The 22,858-nt window shown below is 38.6% G+C and overlaps 1 protein-coding gene across 1 annotated transcript in view; it reads right to left on the bottom strand.

Moving 5' to 3' along the window:
* Positions 1–2,532: 2,532 nt before the first annotated feature.
* The window catches only part of LOC143661020 (STAM-binding protein-like), a 90,060-nt gene continuing 69,734 nt past the window's right edge, over positions 2,533–22,858 (bottom strand). Inside the window, 9 exon segments of the mRNA XM_077134585.1 lie at positions 2,533–3,169; positions 4,886–4,985; positions 8,254–8,366; positions 10,148–10,285; positions 12,979–13,103; positions 15,292–15,501; positions 15,504–15,654; positions 16,904–16,999; positions 17,279–17,354. Coding sequence (XP_076990700.1) covers positions 3,113–3,169; positions 4,886–4,985; positions 8,254–8,366; positions 10,148–10,285; positions 12,979–13,103; positions 15,292–15,501; positions 15,504–15,654; positions 16,904–16,999; positions 17,279–17,354 — 1,066 coding nt within the window. The 3' untranslated portion in view covers positions 2,533–3,112.

Here is a 22,858-nt window from a genome sequence, read left to right as displayed (position 1 = left end):
AAGGAAAATCATTACCCTCCCTCCGCTACGTGGGACATGATTTTCAGGGGCAAAAGTCTCCCTGGCAAAGTGGGACATACTCCTAGGGATGAGCCTGGCCTGGCACCTTGGGATCGACAACACCTTCCTGACCAAAAAGGGAAAACAGGATGTAACAAAATATGGTATCAGTAGCTAAGAGAGTTCAAATAGAGTACAGAAGCTTTTCTGGAGGCTGCTTACACTAGCTTCAGCTAGATACTGCTAATTACCAGAGTTCACCAAACCCCAACCAAACCATTCCTGCCAATCCTAGAGAATACCTAAGGCTTCATCTAAAATTCTACGAAAGTTTCATGCATGAAGATGACTTTCCAGAAACCTACAATCCCCAGATGGGTTCCTAGGCTAGATAAGTCCTGAAACTCAGAGGGGCCAGCCTATTCCCAGAACATCAACTAATTCCATCCCCCTATCCCATATTATCAACACCCCTTTCCAACATGAAAAAGTGAGAATGGGTACAGCCCAAATACCCTAAAGATTGGGAGAAGGATCAAAGGAAAAGGAGGAATTATAACAGAAGATAGGATTTAACATGAGTATGACTGCTGAATCATTACATTGTTATTTCTGTCAGTCTCGAGTCTTAGAGCAGCTAGAAGGAAAAACCTAAAATTGTAGAAGTGTAACCCATATAACACTCTGAAATCTGTTCTTTTTTTTTTTTGGCATGGGCAGGCTCTGGGAATTGAACCTGGGTCTCCAGCATAGCAGGCGAGAATCCTGCCACTGAGCGATCATACGGCCCCTGAAACCCATTCTATAACTACTTGTTACAACGTACTCTGAAATTTATTGTTTTATATATACATTTCACAACACAAATTGCTTTAAAAAAAAGATGAAACCAAATTTTATGCAGTTACAATTTCTTCCCCTACAGAATTCTGACATAGTAAGAAACCTCCATCCTTCTTCTGTAAGTTTCACAAACACCACCATTATTTCTATGCCACCTTTGAATACTAAGCTCAGCTCATAGAAAGAAAAATACAGAATCAATTGGAGTTTCAAATACCTTAGGTATTGCCTAAGTCAGAAAAGAAAAGCCAGCAAAATAAAATAGAGCAGGGGGGCTGAGAGGAAGTATGGACAGCGGGCTGATGATGAATGCCAGATGACTTGGATCTCAGCTAAAGGACAATATTCCATTTACTGAACGTGCAGTAACTGGGCTTTCTGAAAGTCAAGATCTTCTTTGGAAAGATTTTACTTGGGTGAGAAATGAACTTTTGCTCAGGTGAATTATCAAAAAAGAATTTGCAACTCAAGCAAGATAAAATGAAATTTTCCACATTGAGAAACATCCAGTGTCTGTTTGCTCCACTAAAATACAAGATAGAATTCAAAGTAGTGCAACATGCTCAGTGGCTACCACTTTTTCCAGACTCAAACTTGGATATTTTGAGCTCAAACACTAGATATTCTGAGAGGTAATGATGAGACTACTGTATTTCAAGATATTCTTAATGATCCATTCACAAAGTGAAAAGAATCACTTGTGATGGTTGAATATAAACTTGGTTTACTGTAATACAGTTATGCTGTTAATGAAAATAGAGTGCATTTGTTTATAGTCGTCTTTTTACTATAATTTAATGTATGTAACTTTAAAAGTACTGGCACACGAGAATTTTTACCTAAATAGTTATCAGTGATCATTTGAAATTATTTGGTTCTTTGGCTTATGACCATGTGACACTTGAAAACACTTAAGGGAGATGACATTAAAACTAATTTATATTAAAAACAGTGGCCAAGTCTTTTAAAAAAATCATTGCTAATGAATATTATAAAACTGCCTGCGGGTTTGAGTTAAACCCATTTTCTAGATATTACATAAAATGTAATTTTGAATAATCATTATCAGTATTTGTGCAGCCTTCCTAGGAGCATCTTTCAGAGTAAATATTTGTAATTGATTTCACTGGCAGCTTCAAATTAGGAAAAAATAAGAAATCTATACTTTATTCTGTTTCAGGATTATCCATTAATATAGCCATAAGAATATCTGTTTTATTGATATGCTTTTAAATTACAACCATTCTTTGACTCTTTCAGATTGAAAACCGTAAGTTCAGAGGTTTTGATTTGGGCTGTGTCTTTAAAGTGAAAAAATTAACCAGTATATTTAAAAACAGTGGTTCTCAAATAAATATAAATAAATAAACGAACAAATGAATAAATAAAACTGGAGCAGGGTAGCTAATACTCCAAATAATGGAAGCTTTTTAGGACATAAGGAAGAAGTGAATGGGATGACCCACTTGAGACAGCACCAAGGGAGGAGAGAGGACTTCACACCCTAGATGATGGCAACAGGCAGAGAAAAAACACTGAATAATTAAAAATGAATTGGGACACACCTTCAATATCAGTTCAGCTCATTTCTCATTTTTCCCTCACCTTTCCAAAGCAACCAGACCTTTTACTTAACCTGTTTATGTGATGCTCAATCCTACTGTTTACTCTAGAGCACACACGCACAAATAAGTTAATTGTTATTTTATTGCAGAGGAAAAATATTCTGAAATATTTGTTATATAACAATAATTATTGACAAAATAATTTTTTAGGGTTTGCAAGCTTACCATCTGATGAGATGTACTGAACTGTCAATATCCCTTCCCATAAACCATAGGAAAATCCAAAATATTTTCTCCATGGTTTCCAAATTTCTCCATAGATGCCCTAATAAGTCCAAAAGTAAACAATAAACAAATTGGCAGAGAAATGAGAAGGGTAGCTAAGAGGAAAAAATGTTAACAGTTGGTGACTCTAGAATGAAGGGTAGATAGATGTTCATTATACCATTCTTCCAATTTTTCTTCGTTTTTTAGATTTGCAGTTACAGGTAGGCTGAAAAGCTGTTTTACTGCAGTCATGCTTCTTTACAGACATGCCTAGAAAATATATTCAATTTTCTTTTCAAACCAGAAATAGAAAATCAGTTCTCCCCCAGGTTATATGCACTTCCTCTTCTTACCAAGCTTTCTGGCAATTTTAAATTAATGGACTATAGTTCAGTGATAAGGTTTTATAGTTCTTGGAGGAGTTTTGGGTCAAAATCTCATCGAAGGTCTGTGATGGTTACTGCTCGGTCCACAACAGTCACATGGCTGCAGCTCTGTGACAGGGAGAAAGAAGAAAGGTAAAGTCCTTGGAATATTCCAAAAAGTCATTCATTTTTAAAAACTCTTTATTTAAAATCCTCATTCTAGGGCAGTGCACAGTGGTTCAGTGGCAAAATTTCCACCTGCCATACCGGAGACCCAGGTTCAATTCCCGGCGCCTACCCATGTAAAAAAAAAAATCTTCATTCAAGACCAGTGCTTCTCAGTCTGAGAAGCTACCAAGTGATTTTATGGTCTGGGAATCAATACTCCCATCAATCCTATTTATAGATGAAATCAATGTTTACGCATATATCTTTGTTTCTTTTCCAAATATATGTATATTTTAGAGTGATCTGTAAAACACACATTTATTTAAAAGAACTACTGAATTCATGATAGCATTTTGATAATTCTATCAATCAAAAGATACTAAAATATACTTTTTATCACATGGGCCATGCTAACTTTTACATGCAAAAGGGGTTCTTATAGCTGAAGCTTGGGCACTGGCATCCTAGACCTTTTCTCCTGATTGTACAGGCTGTTTCAACATACTGGGACTTAGACATTTATTACATCTCAAGGCAGACCAACCCATTTTTTAACAGATCTGTCAGAAACTTCTTCCTTATACTGAGCTGAAAACTCATTCCAAGAGGTCTTAGATTTAGTATTTGAAGTCATATGAAATACATCCCCTAGCGCCTTTTTTCTTTTAATACTTAGAGTCAGCTCTTATTGCCTTCATACGATTTTTCCTCTAAGCATCTCCAGTTCCTTCTGAGTCCCTTTTCCATACTGACTCATCTTTTTTGAACCTAAAAGGAATAATAAGGAGGAGGTCTGGCCAGAATAGAATAAGGCAAGACTATCACATTAGATCTGTGAAGTAGTTACAACATATCACTGAAATTACTGATGTTATTATCAATTACAACTTTTCCATCACAGAACAAAAACATAGGGGAAAAACAGCCTCCCAGAAGAGTCAATGAATCCTTATCTAAGCAAAATTCTGAAATCAAATATGCTTAATCTAACTTTTTTTTTCCTGAGGTAAGATTTACATAATAAAAACACTAAACATTTTAAAGTGTACAATTCAGTGGCTTTTTGTACATTTACAATGTCCAACCATCACCTCTATGTAGTTTCAAAACATTTTCATCACTCCAAAAAGAAACTCTTTGCTAATTAAGCAATAACTACCTATTCTCTGCTCTTTTTGGCCCCTGGGAACGTCTAGCCTGCTTTCTGTCTCTATCAATTTACTCAATCTGGATGTTTCATAGCAAGGGAATCACACTATATGGGGTCTTTTGTGTCTGGCTTCTTTCATTGGCATGCTTTCAGAGTTCAACTACAGTGTAGTATGTAACAGTAATTCATTTCTTTTTTATGGCTGAGCTTTGCCTATCTATCATAAGTAGCTTTTTTCCCCACAGCATCCAAATCTCCTACTGAAGTACACCTCCACTTCCCAAGCCTCTAAAACTGAGACTTGGGGAGGTGAAGCAGTCTGATCAAAGATACACACACATTAAGAACAGAGCTATCCATTCCTATCTCACACTGCTTCCCATGGATGTCCTTATTGTGGGGATCTAGAGCGATAAATGACAAGGAATAACGTAGTATGTGGGTCAGAAAGGATGAAACACTTCATCACCTCTGACTGTCCTCTCTGCTTGAAGCAGAGCCCCAATTTCATCCACACAGATACATACACAGAACAGAGGTGGATTCTTGCTATGTGGATGAAATCCTTTCTGGCGACAGGAAGAAATCTCCTCTAGTCCATGGTCTGTTAGTTTAAAGAATCCAGTTCTGAAAGAAGAAAATGCAGGCACAGAGTCAAGCAAAGGTGTCCTCCCATCCCTAACACACACACACACATACACACACATATACACACACACTGGTTCTGGTCTACATCGCAGAGCTCATTTTGAGACAGCTTCATGCTGGCTCACAGGTCTCTTCTCTGGTGAATGAATCAAGGACTGACTCATCATTACCCCCATACTTGTTTTGCTGGGAGAATTCATAGTGAATGGTAGGATTTGGAATGAAAAAGAAGTAACTCTGTGAGATAATCTGTTTGATTTTTAAGTTCTCTAATCCAACAACAAGCTCTTGAAATGCCTATCACTTCAAGTAAACACTTCAAATTGTTCATGGATTGTTCTAGCTTGCTAGCTGCCAGAACGCAATATACCAGAAATGGAATGGCTTTTAAAAAGGGGAATTTAGTAAGTTTAAATTTATTAAATTTATTAAACTTATTAAAGGGGAATTTACAAGTTTACAGTTCTAAGGCTGAGAAAATGTCCCAATTAAAACAAGTCTATAGAAATGTCCAATTTAAGGCATCCAGGGAAAGATACCTTGGTTCAAGAAGGCCGATGACATTCAATGTTTCTCTCTCACCTGGAAGGGCACATGGTGAACATGGTGGCATGTGCTGGCTTTCTTGTGGCTCTACAAAAAGGGACTCCCTCCAAAATGTTTCCTCTTTTAAAGGATTCCAAAGCAACTCCACCTTCAATGGGTGGAGACATACCTCCATGGAAATCATCTAATCAAAAGTTACCACCCACAATTAGGTGGGTCACATCTCCACAGGAGCAATCGAAACGCTCCCACCCAGCAATACTGAATGAGGATTAAAGGACATGGCTTTTCTGGGGTCCACCATAGATTCAAACCAGTACATGGACTTTTCAAAGAAAAGCACATAAGTCATTGCTTGGATATTGTTTAAGTATCCTGGGCTTTTGCTTAAGCAAATACCATGAAATGGGTCCAGTTAACCAACGGGAATTTATTTGCTTACAGTTTGGGACCAAAAGAAAGTCCAAATCAAGGCACCATCAAGGCGATGCTTTTTTCCCCAAAGACTGTGGCATTCTGGACTGGCTGTTCATAATCCATGGTCCTCAACTTGTCCTTAACAAGGCACATGGTGGCTTCTCCTGGTCTCTCCCTTCTCTTCTGGGTTCCACAGATATTTTGCTTCTTGCTTCCTCTGGCTCTCTGTGTGCCTGAACTTCATTCTCCTTACAAAGGAGTCAGTTAATAGGATTAAGATCCATCCTGATTGGTTTGGGCCACATCTTAACGGAAGTAACCTCATCAAAAGGTCACACTTAAGAACATGCTTTCTGGGGTACATACACCTTTAAACTTCTACACTACACCTTTTGGATTCCAAAAAGGCACATTCTTCCTAGATGCAAAATACATTTCATCATAACATCTGAAAGCCTTAAGTCATTTCAGTTACAATGCTAAGTACAAATCTCATCAAAACTGGGTATGAGTATGGTCTGTTCTGGGTGCAACACGCCTCTGAGGACCCGTGAAATCTAGAAAACAAGTCATCTGCTTCCAATATACAATGGGAAACAGATATAGGATAAACATCCCCATTTCAATACGGAGAAACTGGAAGGAAAACAAGGGTCACAGGTTCCAAACAATTCTGAAACCCAGCAAGACAAATTATCCATTAGATTTCAAGATCTGAGAGACATGTATAGACTGATATTCTGTCCTTCAGGCCTGATGGAGTACAGCCCTGCCCTCTCCAAGCACTTCTCACCCAAACACTAGGGTGAAGGCTCAACCCTCTCTGAGCATCGCGATGGTGGCCAGGTTCTCTACAAACCTTATGGTTCAGGGCCCACCGTCTCTAAGCATTGGGATGGCAGGCAGGCTCTCTGCAAACTCCTGAACAAAGGCCCCACCGTCTCTGAACACTGAGGTGTCAGTACTCTCCATGAGTAACAGGGTAGAAAGTCCACCTTTTCTAAGCGCAGCGGCAGACTCACCCTTTTCATACACATACGTGGGCCTCCTGCCTTGGCCAGAGTAGATCTCTTCAGTTCAAACCTCAGCTTCCATGATTCTGTCCTTGAAGTCATTCTTCCTTTACTTTGTCTCTTCTCTGTCCCTTTCAATGAAGGCTGACAGTGTTTCCATTCACAGAAATTTTGCAAAATCCTTGTTGGTTTTGCATGTAGTTCACAAGGGGTCCAATCCATCAATTTCTGGTTTCTGTGCCCAAGAATTCATTTCTCAATTTATCCCCTTCCTCTCTCATTTCATCACTTTCAAATTCGGCCTTCCATCTGACATCAGAACTCAATTTTGCCAAGTTCTCTGCCACTTTAAAAGGACTGCCTTTCCTCAGGTTTCAAATAACACAATTCATCATTTCTAACTAAGGCCTTATCAGAAGTACCTTTAACATCCATATTTCTACCAACAGTCTCTTCAAAGCAATCTAGGCCTTTTCTATCAAGCTCCTCACAATTTTCCCAGCCTTTACTCATTACTCAAGTCCAAAACCATTTCGACATTTTTGGTATTTGCAATAGCATCACCTTACTCTCAATACCAAAATCTGTTTTAGATTTCTGGCCTGCTCAAGCAAATATCATGAAATGGGCGGGATTAAACAATTGGAATTTATTTGCTTATGGCTCTGAAGCTAACAGAAAGTCCATATCAAGGCATCATCAAGGTGATGCATTCTTCCTAAAGGCTGTGGTGTTCTGAGGCTGGCTACCTGCAATTCTTCATCCTTAGCTTGTCATGTGGCAAGGTACATGGTGGCATCTCCTGGTGTTACCTTTCTCTTATGGATTCGTTGTTGTTCAGCCTCTTAGTTCCTGTGGTTTTCTCTCTGTGTCTGAATTTCACTCCGCTTACCAAGGACTGCAGTAATAGGATTAAGACTCATCCTGATTTGGTTGGGCCACATCTAAACTGAAGTAACCTCATCAAAAGGTCCTACTTACAATGGGTTCACACCCACAGGAATGGATTCAATTTAAGAATATTTTTCTAGGGTACATACAGGTTCAAACCACCATAGATATCCTTTTAAACAAGTATAGGAGCTTTATCAGCACATGGGGCTAATAGGGAGTCTTTTAAAAGAGCAAATATATATATATATTTTTACAACCTATATATTTTATAGAGAACAAAGAGGCAAGGGCCCTTTAACTCCCAAGAAGAGAGACCTTTTCTTTTACCTTCCCCACTGCCTGCTTGTAACACTCAGACCCAGGTCCCATGTACTCACTCCTGGAACTTGGGGGAGCAAACAATAGCTATTGACTCTGGTAACATCATCTGGTAGGAGCAATGTGTATGTAGATCAACACTGGAGAGAAAGGCAGTCTGTGTGGGATGAGTCTGTGAAGAGAGAAACAAATTCAGAGAAGGCTCAGTGAAGCAAGACCAGACAAGCAGGGTACATGAAGAAAGACAGATCCAAGCAGCTGCTAATAGCTGGCTATAATCTCCTTCTCAAGTTCAAAGTTTTCTGTGACCATGAGGAGAATGTCAGAAATTCACAACTAATGTACTTCCATTCCAGTATTTTAAACAAATGTAGTTTAACACGCGTATGTGAAAAGACTCATAATTTCTAACTGACTATAAAGACTTAACTGGCTTCTCACAAGCTCTCTCTATACAATGGAGAGACACCCATCATGGAGCCAATTAGTACATACTGTCCAATGCCTCAAACTGGCAGAAATCAAGGACTTAACAAATCACAGTCAGAGGAATGATTCTTCTTCCTCTCCCAGGTGGTAAAAGGTCAAGGATGAATCTTCACAAGACATCTGGCTTCTGTGCCTTAATGCTACTTTCATCTTTTACTTTATCTCTCTGCTTCCTGACTCACAGTGTCTAAGCTCCCCTATGTAGCCTGTTCACAAGCTGCTTGTGAATTTCTTCTTGCTTTCTACTTTCACCCACTTGCAAGACTCCCAAGATCAGCTTTATAGAGAGGACTCCTAGATTTCTCTCTCCTCCATTGGCCTTGCTTCTAAGTTCCAGCCTCACATTTCCAACTGCCTGATAACCATCCCCACTGGTGATGCCTCAACCAGTACCTTTGATTTACTTGTTCAAAACTGAACACAACATTTGCACCACTTCCCAAGTAAGTCCTCCTCCTCAATTCCCTATTTCTGGTTTTGGAATGATCACTGCCACCCCCATGAGCTAGGCACAAACTCCCTGAGTCATCACTGATTCCTCTCTTACTCATTCCCCCTATTACCCTTTGAAATCTTCCTCACATTCATCGCTTCCTTCCTGAATATACTATCATCACCCTAGCTCTTATTGTTACTAGATTTCATCACTACAGTAATTTCTTAAATAATCTCCCTGCCTCAAACCTATCTTAAAACTGTCATTCTTTGAATTTTCTAATGTACAGCTTTGATCATCTCATTGCTCAGCTCAAAAACCTTCAAGAGTTCTCAACTTGAAAAAATCACAACTATCTTGCCTGTTACCCAAAGAGTATGGTTTCAATGTATTGCAATTTATTATAAAACTTATCTTCCACTGCTTCCAAACAGGAACCATAATCTGCAGCAAAACCACCCAATGCTCCAAACGCAGCCTGCCTTTACCCAATGCTGTCTCTTCCTTAGAGAATTCTTCTTTGTCCATCTCTTCATCTCAAAATCTTACCTTCCTTTTATGATCTAGCTAAATGATCACCTCTTTCATGGATCATTTTCAGCATTCCTTAAAACCAGGTAGGACCCCTTCCTCCTGAATTCTACAGCACTTTGCACCTTTTGAGGCACTTAGCATATTCTGGCTCATGTTAAGAGTTTTATTACTTGCCTATTTGTCTAACATCCTTCTTCAGACTAAAATTACATCTAACTCAAATTTGTATCCCCTGGAAGATAACGAACAAGTCTTCTATTCCCCATCAACTATAATGGAGGATACACAGCATTAGGCAAACCAGTAATCTAATCCTCAAAAGCTAACAGTGGAGTACAAGAAGTCAAGTATGCTAGGAACCACATCCAAAGGAAGGAAAATAATCTATATAACCTGGAAGCAATTTTCTTTACTAAGAGAAAGAAATAATCCGTGTGTTTATAACATTATGAGAGAAGAGGAGACTAACACTCAGAGAACTCAGAATTGCTTACATGAATCCAGCCCAGCGTGATGAGACCCTGCTGATCCTGGATGAGGAAAAGCTCTTCTTCGCTCTCTGTGTTACAATAATCAGAACCAGCACTTTGCTTGGGGATGAGAACATGGGTAATGGTAAATTCATTCCTCATCTGCCAAAGGAGAAAACAGTTCATCACAGTTTCATGTCACCTACGCAGCCCTACTATATCATAACAATGGAAAGTTAAACCTCTATACAAGTGAAAGCATTCTTAGCCTAGAACAGGAATCCTTCTTAGGTATTATTTTTTTTAAGAGAAGTTGTGGGTTTACAGAAAAATCATGCATAGAACAGAGTTCCAACATACCACCCTATAATTAACACCTTGCACTGATGTAGTATGCTTGTTACAGTGGATAAAAGCACATTTTTATAATCAAATTATTAACTACAGTCTACAGTTTGTCAGGGTTCACTGTCTGTATTGTGCAGATTTTTAAAAAATTTTATTCCAGTAACATATATACAACCTAAAATTTCCCTGTTTAATCAAATATATAATTCAGTACTGTTAGTTACTTTCACAGTGTTGTGCTATCATCAATATCATCCATTACCCAATTTGAAACTCTGTACAATTTAAGTCTTAACTTCCTATTCTCTACTCCCACCCCAATGCCTGGTAATCTATATTCTAACTCTATTGAGTTTGCTCATTCCGATTATTTCATACAGTGAGATCAGACAGTGTTTGCCCTTTTTCTGTCGGGCTTATTTCACTGAACATGATGCTGAGACTTACCCCAGAACCGTCTGATGCACAGCCTGGGTTAAATACCAAAGCCCTGGGGGAGTTTTCTGCTATAGCCAAATGGATATACTGATGGTTCTTGAAAAGTTTCAAGTAGAGTGCCATTTCTCTTTCTTTGCTAAAGCAGTTCCTCTTTCACTCTATTTCTCTAAGCCCTTCTCACCCTTAAGCCTTAGTTTAAATGTATTTCATTTCATTCATTTATTCATACCTCATTCATCTAGCAGTTAATAATGGGTCAAGTGTCTCAATTCAGTGACCTTTCCCTCCTCTCAATTTTTGTGCTCATATTGTACACACTATTTATTGTGCTCTTTATCTTTTGGTATATATTTCTCATCTCTCCAAAGTGATTGGTTGTTTTTTATGGACACAGTCTTCATGCCTTACACATTTTATATTCCAAGTCCCCACATAAAGATGCTCAAAAAATGACATAGAGGTAATGACTGGATCACCCCACCAAACTTAGAATTAGATATTTTTTACTACCAGTTTTAAAATAATTAATTTGTGTGATGGCTGGCACTCCAGCAGCCATCTCACTACCTAAAGAAAGAAGCCATGCATTGAGGTTGGCCAACCAAAAAGATAGTGGGAAGCTGGATCAGCTCCACACAAGCTCCAGTCTACTCTTATAAATGAGAGAAAGTTAATTCTTAATTCATTTGGGCCCCAATAGTTGGGCCTCTGTTATTAAGGGCAAAAAGCTGTAACAGATAATTAAGATCTTGAAGATCTTCTGAAATTTCATTCATTTTCATGACTGACCTGTTAACAGACCAGACACTGGTACAATGGTAACCACTTTGTTTCCCTTGTTATCCACTGCCTACTATTGTGCTGACAAACTGGCCCTTCTTTCAGCCTAGAATTCACTTTGCCTTTGGGGAGATGAGCTTTCCTCCATTATCTACAACTTTTTGTAATGAATATGCACCCCTCATCTTTCCATTCTTCTTTTTGTAGCACCGGCTCCTGCAAAACAGAAAACTGAGTTCTGATCTAGGCATGCACGGCTATTTTAGAGAGATAAGTGGCAACTAGAGAACGATTTCTGATAGAAGAACTGAAGCCTCGGTCTAAGGGATTTCTAGTGTAAGAATTCGAGAGTTTTCCCACGCAAAGGAGGACTCCAAGAGATGTTCTCTCATGCAACACGCAAAGGGGTTTATTTACCACACATGCGTGGGGCTCACTGAACGCGCAGGAACAGAGAGCCCCAAGCCTGGGTTTGGGGAAGCTTTTAAGGGGTAGGAGGAGGGGGGTGAGGGTCGAGCATGGGTCACAGGTGCTGCTTCATGCAAGAAGCAGATAACAAACTATTGCAAGAAGCAGATAACAAACAATTTGCAAGAAGCAGATAAACATTTTGCGAGAAGCAGATAGCAAACATTTTGCAAGAAGCAGATAACAAACATTTTTCGCGCATGAGTCATGGGAGCTGCTTCATGCAAGAAGGAGCTGTCTCATTGCGCAAAACTCCCTTACTCAACCTTCTCAGCTGCATTCTTAGATAAACTTCCTCCGGCAGTTACAACCTTCCATAACCAAGGCAGCAGATAACCTTGCATAACCAAGGCAGCAGATAACCACCCCCGGGAAGTTCCGGGTTGTTTTTCTTAGCCTGATGGGGCCCATAACTCTTTTCTTTACAATTCTTAACTCACACCAAATGCATAGCAGTGAATATAATATGACACAAATGCTTTTGCTGGATATTTCTATCATTCAGAAGCTAAAATATATGTAAATAGCTAAATTAAGCAAGAAAAATTAGCTACTGTTAAGCTTTATAAAATCCTTCTTTACACTAGAATAAAATAAAATGAAGTGTGAAAAGAAAATCTATTTGATTCAAGGGAATCTGAAAACCAATCAAATACAGGGTCACCAAATTCTAAGTGGCACGGCACCCTGATATGCTGTGCATGGTTCCTTCAGCAGAGAGATTAGCACAAAATGTAACCAACCCTGGATATCTTCTCTGAGAGTCAGAGAGAACAAGGAGGAAATAAACAGTCTCAGCTCAGGAAAAAGTTTGTTTTTACCAGTTTTCCACAGAGGATCCCACACGTCTCTACTCCCCGGGCGGTGTTGGCACTGGCTAACTGGAGAAACTGCGGGCAGAGCCTCCCTGGCACCACCACATGGCGCAGTCCATCAATTGTAGGAACTGCAATGGAGAGAGAGGGAAAATCTGAGACCATGGGGCTGAGTCTTCACAAGCAGATCTCATAATGGTGGCCCTGGGAGGCCCTCACTGAGGCCCTCCCAACTTCAGGCACTGAGTGAGGAATCTCTCCCCAATGGCAGAAAAAAAAACATTGGAAAATATCTTCCCCTACCTCTGGCCACAGCCTCTGGGTATAAATTACTTCAAGGAAAAAAAAAAATAGAGCAAGCTTTAATCATTCAAGTTAAGAAAAGGGTAAGCTACTACTTTACAAAAAGTTCCTGAGATATTCAGGAATTCTCTTTCAGAATCTAATGCAGAGGATTTAAAAAATAATCTCTCTGCAAATGTTCTAAGAAATGATGAATATGCAACTTTGTGAGGATATTGAGAATTACTGATTGTATATGTAGAATGGAATGATATCTTAATGTTTTGTTTGTTGTTAATTTTTTTAATTAATAATAAAATGGGAAAAATAATCTATCAACTGAATTTTCACTTTAAACCACTTTTTATCTCAGATAAGAACATGAGAGATGATTTTCAAAGAAATACCAAGGATGAACTCTTGATAATGGGAAATAATAGGGGTAATTATTTACTTCTGTACTTAGTCATTTAGAAGAAAGTTAAAACGTCAAGAAAACAAACCAAACAAACACAACAAAAACACAACCAGTATCTACCTCCACCCCCCCACCCAAAAAAGGTATAGACAAACAAATTAGCTCATAAAACCTGTTTCAGAAATCCAGTAACAGACCCCAGTCCTTGAACACCATAAAGAAACTCTATGAAAGAACCAGCAGGCTAAAGCTAGGGCGCATTTTTCCAAGTTACATTTCCATATTAAAACAAGAAAACATCAAAGGACAAGGGATGTGCTCCTGCACATTCAACAGCAGGATCTGAATTCCTGGAGAGAGAAAGTCAGACCAAGAGACACATAGCCAAACAGGCTTGGGATTCTGAAAGAGTAAGGCACAGTCCCTTCCTTTGAAGTCAATAATCATTTACTGAGTGTATACCAAATAGACACTCTACTTGTCCTGCAGGGAACACAATTATGAATTTAAGACTCAAGTCCTAATCCATCAGAAGCTAAATTTAGTTAGAGACAAATGACTATATTATCAGGTGGCTGACCTGAATTGCATCAGAGCTAAAAGGAGCTCTGGGGGTTAAGAAGAACAGAATCAATCTTAGTGAAGGGAGGGGTCTCTGGAAAAGCTTCAAAAGAACAAGGAAGGCAGACACCGAGAAAAAAGATTCTCAGTACAGGGCAAAATGTTAACAAACATCCTTGGATAAGATATTCTTGGGAATGTGCTGTGAACGTGAAAGTCCAATTTGACCAGAGGATAAAATGTGTGAAGGAACAGCAGTGGTAGATAAGGAACGAAGGAAGTGGGGACAAGCCCTAGGGGCCAGGTTTCAGAATGCAGCCCTCCTTAACCATTCTTACAGTGTACTTTTAAACCGATCTTCTACAAAGATGACTTCCTTAATGACCACTTGAAAGCTGATTTCTATACCAAAAAATCTACTCAAATCATCATGCCCTATTGTTATTTTCTCAGCTAATCAATCACTGATGAGAGGAGGACAGACTGTCAATAGTTTTTATGGCTAGACTCCTTAAAGATTAGGAATGCTTACAGGAGAAGCACAATTCTGCAGTCCTTACTTGTTTTTAAAAGTCAGTTGTAGGGTGCACAGGTGGTTCAGTGGTAGAATGCTCACCTTTCATGTGGGAGACCCGGGTTCGATTCCCAGACCATGAACCCCCCCCCCAAAAAAAATAAATAAAAATGTCAGGTGTAGAGTTGTAAAGTGGTACTATAAATTTCAAAGTTTCCTTCACAAAAGGCTGAGTGGTCTCTATTTCACTGAACATATTAAATCTCTGTATAACCCTGAAAAGTGAAGGGTCTGACTCTCAAGAGTCAGAAAACCAATCTGGCTCCGAGTAACTTATGATTTAAGTAAAGGCCACTTTTCTTACTAGCTCTGAATTATAATACAGTTAGTGTGACAGGACACAGTATGGCAATACTTAATAAATGGGTTTCTGTGATCAGAGCCTAATAAATAGGACCATGGTTGTAATTTTAGGCTGAATCCCCTAGAACGATACTTTTTAGTAGCAACAGAGATAGAAGAGGACATCAGAAAATGGACTTACTACTTTCTGAGCTGCTCCGTGCTCCAGGTTTCAAGGACCTGTCCACTGCAGGGGGCTTAGCTGGCCTTACACTTATATTACAGTCTGAAGGCTGTGTGGATGAGACAGGTGCTGAGGGAAACACATCTAAGGAAGGCTTTTCCAAGTCAGGCACCAGAGGGCCACCTACGCCTGGATCCACCTTCCCAAATCCTGTACTTTTCAGTCTCTTTTTTCTAGCTCCTGGTTACGGATCATCTCCTCAAAGGCATGGAACTGTTCCTGTTCCAATTGTTGCTGCTTCTGTTGTGCTACCCTCTGTCTTTCCTTTTCCAGTTCTTGCTGGATGGCCATATTCCGGGCAAGATCCTCTGCTTTCTTCCTCTACAAAGAAAGAAAAGGATTTAGGGTAACACTGGATCGACTTGACACCTGAAGAGAATAAGGCTTTTCAGCAGGGTGATTTCCCCAAATACGCTTCTACTCTGGACTGATTTCCCACCACACAACTCATGTTCCACTCAGTATCTCTAGTTCCACATGGACTATGGTTGCCACTCTTTTCTACTTAGCCACAGAATATCTTTTTTTTAAGGACAGTTGAAGTCCCAATCCTATCAGAAACCTTCCCAACATCTCTATTTTCTTCTTTACTGAAATCTCAATGCAACTTACTGTTCATACCCAGTAAGTTGTACTATATAGTTTTATTCACTAACCACACCATGTATATATTCTGTATCACGAGTAAGGCTGTAAGCTGGGACTAAATCCAAATCCACCCCTGTTATTTTGGGGTCTCTACTGAATTTTAAACCAAAATAAAGTCTTTACTTTTTGCTCTGGTCATCTGTTCAATATATATTGATATATTAAAACTAACAAAAGATATCAAGTAATAACCCCTTTATTAAGGCTCACTCAGTGCCTTAGAAATATGTGTTTCATAGCTGCTCAATCCTCTGCTGATTTTCAACAACAGAAAAAATATGGACTAGAGCTCAGCAAAGCACTACAAAATAACGTGTAAGCACTTGCGGTATATATTCAGGTCCAACACAAGTACACTGATCCATGTGCCCTTGGATTTTCTTCACATGTCTTAACTCTCACGCTTCCCAACAGGAATCATTTGAAAATAGCTTGGAACAATCAATTATTATAAACAGCTTCAGGCATAACCAAATGCAACTCAAACCCCCAAATTCTCTGATCTAAAAACCTATGTCTGGGTGAAAATTTACACTAGTCTTAGGTTCTCACTCTAGATGTAGCAGAAAAACAACAGATTTTCTAAGAGGACTAGTAGACTACATCTATGTTAAAATTCTCAGCCTAAACACTCACAGTCTATTTTTTTTAGTTTCTTGCAAAAAATGAGGTAGAAGGATCTGCTAAAATATCACATTAAAATCACAGGGCATAGCCCATGCACTTCTCAAACAAACAAACAAATGAAAAACCAACCAACAAACAAACATTCAACAAATGGTGCTGCAATAAGGGTATACTCACATGGAAAAAGAATGAAATGTGACCCCTGCCACACAGCATACAAAAAAAAAGCATAGGGCACAGCCTAAGCGTCCAAAATGCTTTCCTTTTCTTTTTTTCTTTATTGTTACATACTAACCTTTTCTGCATTATATTCTGCATATTCTTTAGTATATCGTTTTAATAGCTCTGCCTTCAGCTCTTCTGCTGTGGGAAATGCAATCTCCTTTAATTTCTGAAATACAAAACAAAAACTAGGAATGAGAGCAATTGCAGCTAATTGAGACAATAACTGAAGTCAAGTTGGCAAAGTCAATAATGTATCTAAAAATGATTTAAAATACTCTCTACTGTACCATAATTGCTACTTCACAACTGCTCTGGTGAAGTGGCCAGAGATGCATCACCTAATGCAGGATGTGATGCTCAAATGCAGAGATTATACTAGTTTTACCCTGAATTAGTCTGCGCTGCTTTGAAGCTTTTAGATGGGCAACATGAAAAAAAGACCTACCTTTATTATGTCTTTCTTTTCAGGAATGACAGTTGTTTTATAATCTCGATGCTTTGGTAGTTTTTCAATAAATAGCCTAAGGGAACACATCATAATGATTATGATGCAAAGAAAATGCCAGAAAAAAAAACACAGAAAAACCCCTGCCTTGACATCTCCCTTTGCCTTGAGCCACTACATGAAGAGTCTCCAAAACTAAGGGGAGAGAGAACAGACAAAACTCAGACCCACACTCTCTACTCATCTCCAACCCTACAGAGAGCAAAAAGTGTTTCCCTCTTCTCCCAAATCAGACTTTTATGACAAAAGATGATGTACTGGGCTGAAATTTATATACACTCAGAACCTTAAACTGTAACTTCACTTGCAGATACAGTCTCTGAAGATGTTATTAGTTAAATTGAGGCTTCAATAGATTAGGATGGGCCCAAATCCAATGACTGGTGTCTTTATAAGAAGAAAAGCAGAGATAAGGACACACTGGGGAGAAGGCCATGTGAAGAAGGCAGAGCCTGGAGTGACGCAGGTATAAACCAAAGAACGCCAAGGATTGTAGGCATTTCTTTCAGAAGTTGAAAGAGGCAAGGAAGGTGTGGTGGGTTGGAATTATATATCCCAGAAAAGCATGTTCTTACTCTTAATCCATTCCTGTGGATGTGAACTCACTGTTAATAGGACCTTTTGATGAGTTTACTTCAGTTAAGGTGTGACCCAACTCAAAGAGGATGGGTCTTAATTCTATTACTACAGACCTTACAGAGAAGGCCACAGAGAAAACTACAAGGAAGAATCAGAAGTCAACTGAATTTGGAGGAGAAAAAAGAAGGCATCATCATGCACACTGCCATGTAACAGAAAAGCCAAGGACCAAGGATCTCCAGCAGTCAGAAAAACACAACCGCTGAGGAGAAAAATTTCTTTGCTGACACCTCGATTTTGGACTTCTAGTGTGCTGGTTGGTGGACCCCAGAAAAGCCATGTCCTTTAATTCTCATTCAGTATTGCTGGGTGGGAGCATTATAATTTTCCCATGGAAATGTGACCCACCCAATTGTGGGTGGTAACTTTGATTAGATGATTTCCGTAGAGGTGTGTCTCCACCCATTGAAGGTGGAGCTGCTTGCTGGAAGCCTTTAAAAGAGGAAACATTTTGGAGAGAGTTCTTTTTTGTAGAGCCACAAGAAAGCCAGCAGATCCTGCCATGTTCACCATGTGCCCTTCCAGCTGAGAGAGAAACATGAACTTCATCAGCCTCCTTGAACCAAGGTATTTTTCCCTGGATGCCTTTGATTGGACATTTCTATAGACTTACTTCAATTGGGACATTTTCTCGACCTTAGAACTGTAAGCTAGCAACTTATTAAATTCCCCTTTTAAAAGCCATTCTGTTTCTGGTATATTGCATTCTGGCAGCTAGCAAACTAGAACATATGGTCTCAAAACCATGAGCCAATAAATTCCCACAGTTTAAGCCAATCCACTGTATGATATGTTTAAGCAGCCAGGCAACTAATACAGAAGAATTCTTCCCTAGAGCCTTCATAGAGAGCATGAACCTGCTGACATCTTGATTTCGAACATCTAGCCTCCAAAACTATGAGAGAATACATTTCTGTTGTTTTAAGCTACTCAGTTTGTGGTACTTTGTTATGGCAGCCCTAAAAAACTAACAGAGATGGAGAAAAACAACAACAAAAAAACTATTCCATATCCAAAAGTATACCTTGAAAGAAAGAGACACCAGAGCTGTGATTATGTCAGGCTTTCAGGGGAAAGGCTTTCATGAAAAATTTTTGGCAGCCAAGAGTAAGAATCTAAGAGAGAGTTCCCAATTCTCCATTTCTACTCCTAGCCATGTATGATCTTTAGCCTGGGCTTTTTTTCCCCTTTAGGATTCATGTTCCTTTAACAAAGAATATTTCTTGCACCATGTTAAGCACTGATATGCTCAAACGGTACATGAGTTACATGTGTGAACTAGATATTTATCATAGAAATAATGTGTTAAAATCTTTGATGAAAGAGAGAAATATAAGATCATACATTTTCTCTCAGTTCTTGTCCTCAGCTATAAAGATGAGTGGGGAAACAAAATCAATTAATAGACCTAAAATATTTAGAATATCTACTTAGGGAGACTGGAAACAAACAGTCAAGACTGAGTAAGAACTCAATTAGGGATATAATTTTATTCCACTTACTGAGTGCTTATAACATACCAGGTACTGTTCCAAGTGCTTTCTTTACATGTATTAACATTAATTCCTCACACTATAACAGAATGAGATAAGTCACTGTAATTGTCCTAATTTTACAGACAAGGAAACTAAGGCACAAAGAAGTTGAGTACTTGTTATAACTAGAAAGTGGCAGATTCAGAATTTCAACCCTGACACCACCTCCAGATTCTACCCTTTGAGCCACTACACTATACTCTCTGGATGGTTCTTGGAATCTTCGGAACTTTTGGAGGGGCTGAACAAAGGCATCTTTTAATAGAATTAAGTTGGAATAAACAGAATGGAGACCCAAAACAAATAGATAGGAGGGTAAATTATAACAATCCTAAAATTCTGTATTGGAGTTAGGATAAACTGACTCTTTTTGTCCATGGAATAGAAGTAAATGCAGGAAGAAGCCTCTCAGTAAGGGGAAAAGATGACCCCCACCAAAACAAACCCTCTATAAATGGGCCTTCCTCCTTCAGGTCTACATAAGGAAAATGAAAATTTCATTTCAAGCCATTTTTTAAGGCCTCTCAGAGAGGAATAAATTCTGAAATCAAGATAAATCTAAAAATCTTCCCTTTGGGTTCATAAATAAGATATAAAAGTTTCTTCAAAGTCTATTAAAACAATTACAGGTTATATGTTCAAACCATAAGGTCCTAAGGAGGATATCTGGATAAATAAAACTTTTTGTTCCAGAGACTTACATTTCAGTAGACCCTGGCCCCAAAGACCCAAGTAAATATTTACTTTCTTGTGTAGGCTAAATGTGCTCTGTATTGAAGCCTGAACCAGTAAAGAAAGCATCACTTCATAGAAATACCATGTTCACTTATGTTCTCAACCTGAACAACTAGACCAAACTCCCTAAGCCCAGAGATTTCTGTTACATACTTCTTTGTATTCTCATTTAAAACCATCCAAATGCCTTGTATAAAGAAGCACTTAATAAATATCTGATGAATAAAATGGCCCTAAAGCCTTTAAGTGAGTTAAGTGAAAAAAATCAAGGCGTAAAAAGTTTATCTAGTATGCTACCTTTTGTGTAAGAAAAGGGAAAAATGATATATATATATTTATTCATTTTGCTTTTATGTATATAAAGAAACATAGGAAGGACCTACAGAAATCAATAAAAGTAGTGGGCAATAGAAAAAAAGTAGATCAACAAGAGTGGGAATGAAACTTCTCACCAGGTACCTTTGTATATTATTTCAATTTTGAACTATGTAATGGAATCCAATTTATAAGCAAAGACAAAACTCCCAGATCTGTACATGGATACCTTCCATTGTTCCACAACTGTTGTCAATGGGGACATTTGAGCAGAAGGATTGTTCGAAAATAGAATGAGCAACACAATCCAAGGTCCATACTGGAGGCAATGAAGCTGAGTGGTTAAGAGGACAGGCTCCAGAGCTACTCTGCCTAGGCTCAAATCCTGGCTCGGGATTTGACTTATGAATTATGTTCTTGGGCAAATTACTTACTCTCACCATCCTTAAGTTTCTTCACATGGAAACAAACTAGTCCTACCTGATAGGATTACCTCAAGGCTTAAAAAGATAATGTAAATAAAGTATAGTGCACAGTGTTTAGCATATAGCTAACACTGTTTGCGTGCTTATGTGATTGTTTTTACTAATAAACAAATCAAAAAAAAATGTGGGCAAGAACAAGAGATGATGATGTTAACACCACAGCTAGAAACTTTCTAGGCCCAGAATAGGTGTGACCCAGGTGTACACTGGTCTCTGGGGTTGTATCTGGTTGCAGTCTAGAGAGAGGAAATATATCAGAGCAAACAAATTGGCAAAAACAACTGAAACAACCCAACAAGACACGGAAAAAAGAAGAGATAAGCAAAAAAGGTGAATAAGTATATTCAATGGTACTCAACTTCACTCATAATGAAGGAAATTCAAATTGAGATGTCACTTTCATTTAACAGACGGGCAGAGGTTTAAAGATTGATTATAACCAGTGTAGAGAAAGGTGTAGGGAAACAGGTATCCTCATACACTGCTAGCAGGGTTATAAATTGGTATAACCTTTTTGCGTAGGGAAGGGAGGGGGCAGGAAACAATTATTCAAAATTTAAAACATGTATATTTTTAAAATTCACAATTCCATCACTAGGAATTTATCATAGAGAACATCACAGAAGAGTAGACAGATATCCGTGTAAGACTATTCAATATAGCATTGTTGATTAATAGTGGGCAAAACTGAAAACCACCTATGTTCATTAACAGGGGATTATTTAGTAAATTACTATTCACCAAAATGTGAAAAACAAAGTATTCATTCATTCAAATAACATTAAGTGAGCATCTACTATGGGCCAGGAATTATTCTAAAAGCTGGGGCTATAGCAGTGAATGAACAACATAGTTAAATCCCCTCTTCCTCATAAAGCATATACCACAGTGGAGAAGCAGACAATAAACAAAACCAAAATAATGTTATAGTAACAACTAATGAACAAGTAATTAATAAGGAAAGGGGATAGGACATGATGGGGAGGGATGAAATTTTAGATGAAGCTAAGGAAGGCATCACTGAGAAAGCAAGCCATGGAGATATCTAGGATAAGATTGCTCCAAGCAGAAGGATTCCTCCCTGAGGTAGAATGAGAAGGATTAATATATTACTGTTAAGAAAGTAAGTTGCAGAACATAATATATCTCATGGTCCCATTTTAAGAAAAAAGGACGCACCTGTGTGGTTCCATGTACCTAACAAACTTTTTCTCTCTCTCTCTTTTTAAAACATTTTCTTGTACACACAAGAATTGTAGAAAGGGTTACCTCTGGTAGACGGGGATTTTCTTCTAGCTTTGTATCTCACTTACTGTACTGTTTGAAAAATTTTAAAATCATGAACAAGTATTAATTTTATATGAAAGTAATTCAAAAAAGTCAAGCAGAAATTTTATAGAATGGACAAATTCAGACTCTCATATCACTTATTCAAATTTTAAAAGTTAATCAACCAACGATGCATAACTGCAGATGAAAACCTTCAGTCTATAACTTCCAATCCCATCAGTGAATATTATCCACACAGGAGACAGCTCATTTTTCAGAAAGAGGGTCTGTGTTACAGGAGGCCCACATGGCAGACAGAACTTGCCTGAACACTCTGCAACTCCCTTCTATGTAGCCGAGTCAATGACCATAAAAAGCTGTGAAATAATCCACTGCCTGGTTTATTGTCTGTGCTCATCATGAAAATATGTACTGATTCAATATGCTGAAGCTCCTTCTGCTATACTGGGGTCTGCAAAAGGCAGTAAAGTAAAGAAAACCACCGAAGGAGGAAATATGCCTGAGATCATTAAGATGCCTGA

The sequence above is a fragment of the Tamandua tetradactyla genome, chromosome 17 (assembly GCF_023851605.1).
Source record: "Tamandua tetradactyla isolate mTamTet1 chromosome 17, mTamTet1.pri, whole genome shotgun sequence".
Classification (NCBI taxonomy): Eukaryota; Metazoa; Chordata; class Mammalia; order Pilosa; family Myrmecophagidae; genus Tamandua; species Tamandua tetradactyla.
This window is presented reverse-complemented; position numbering and strand designations above follow the sequence as displayed.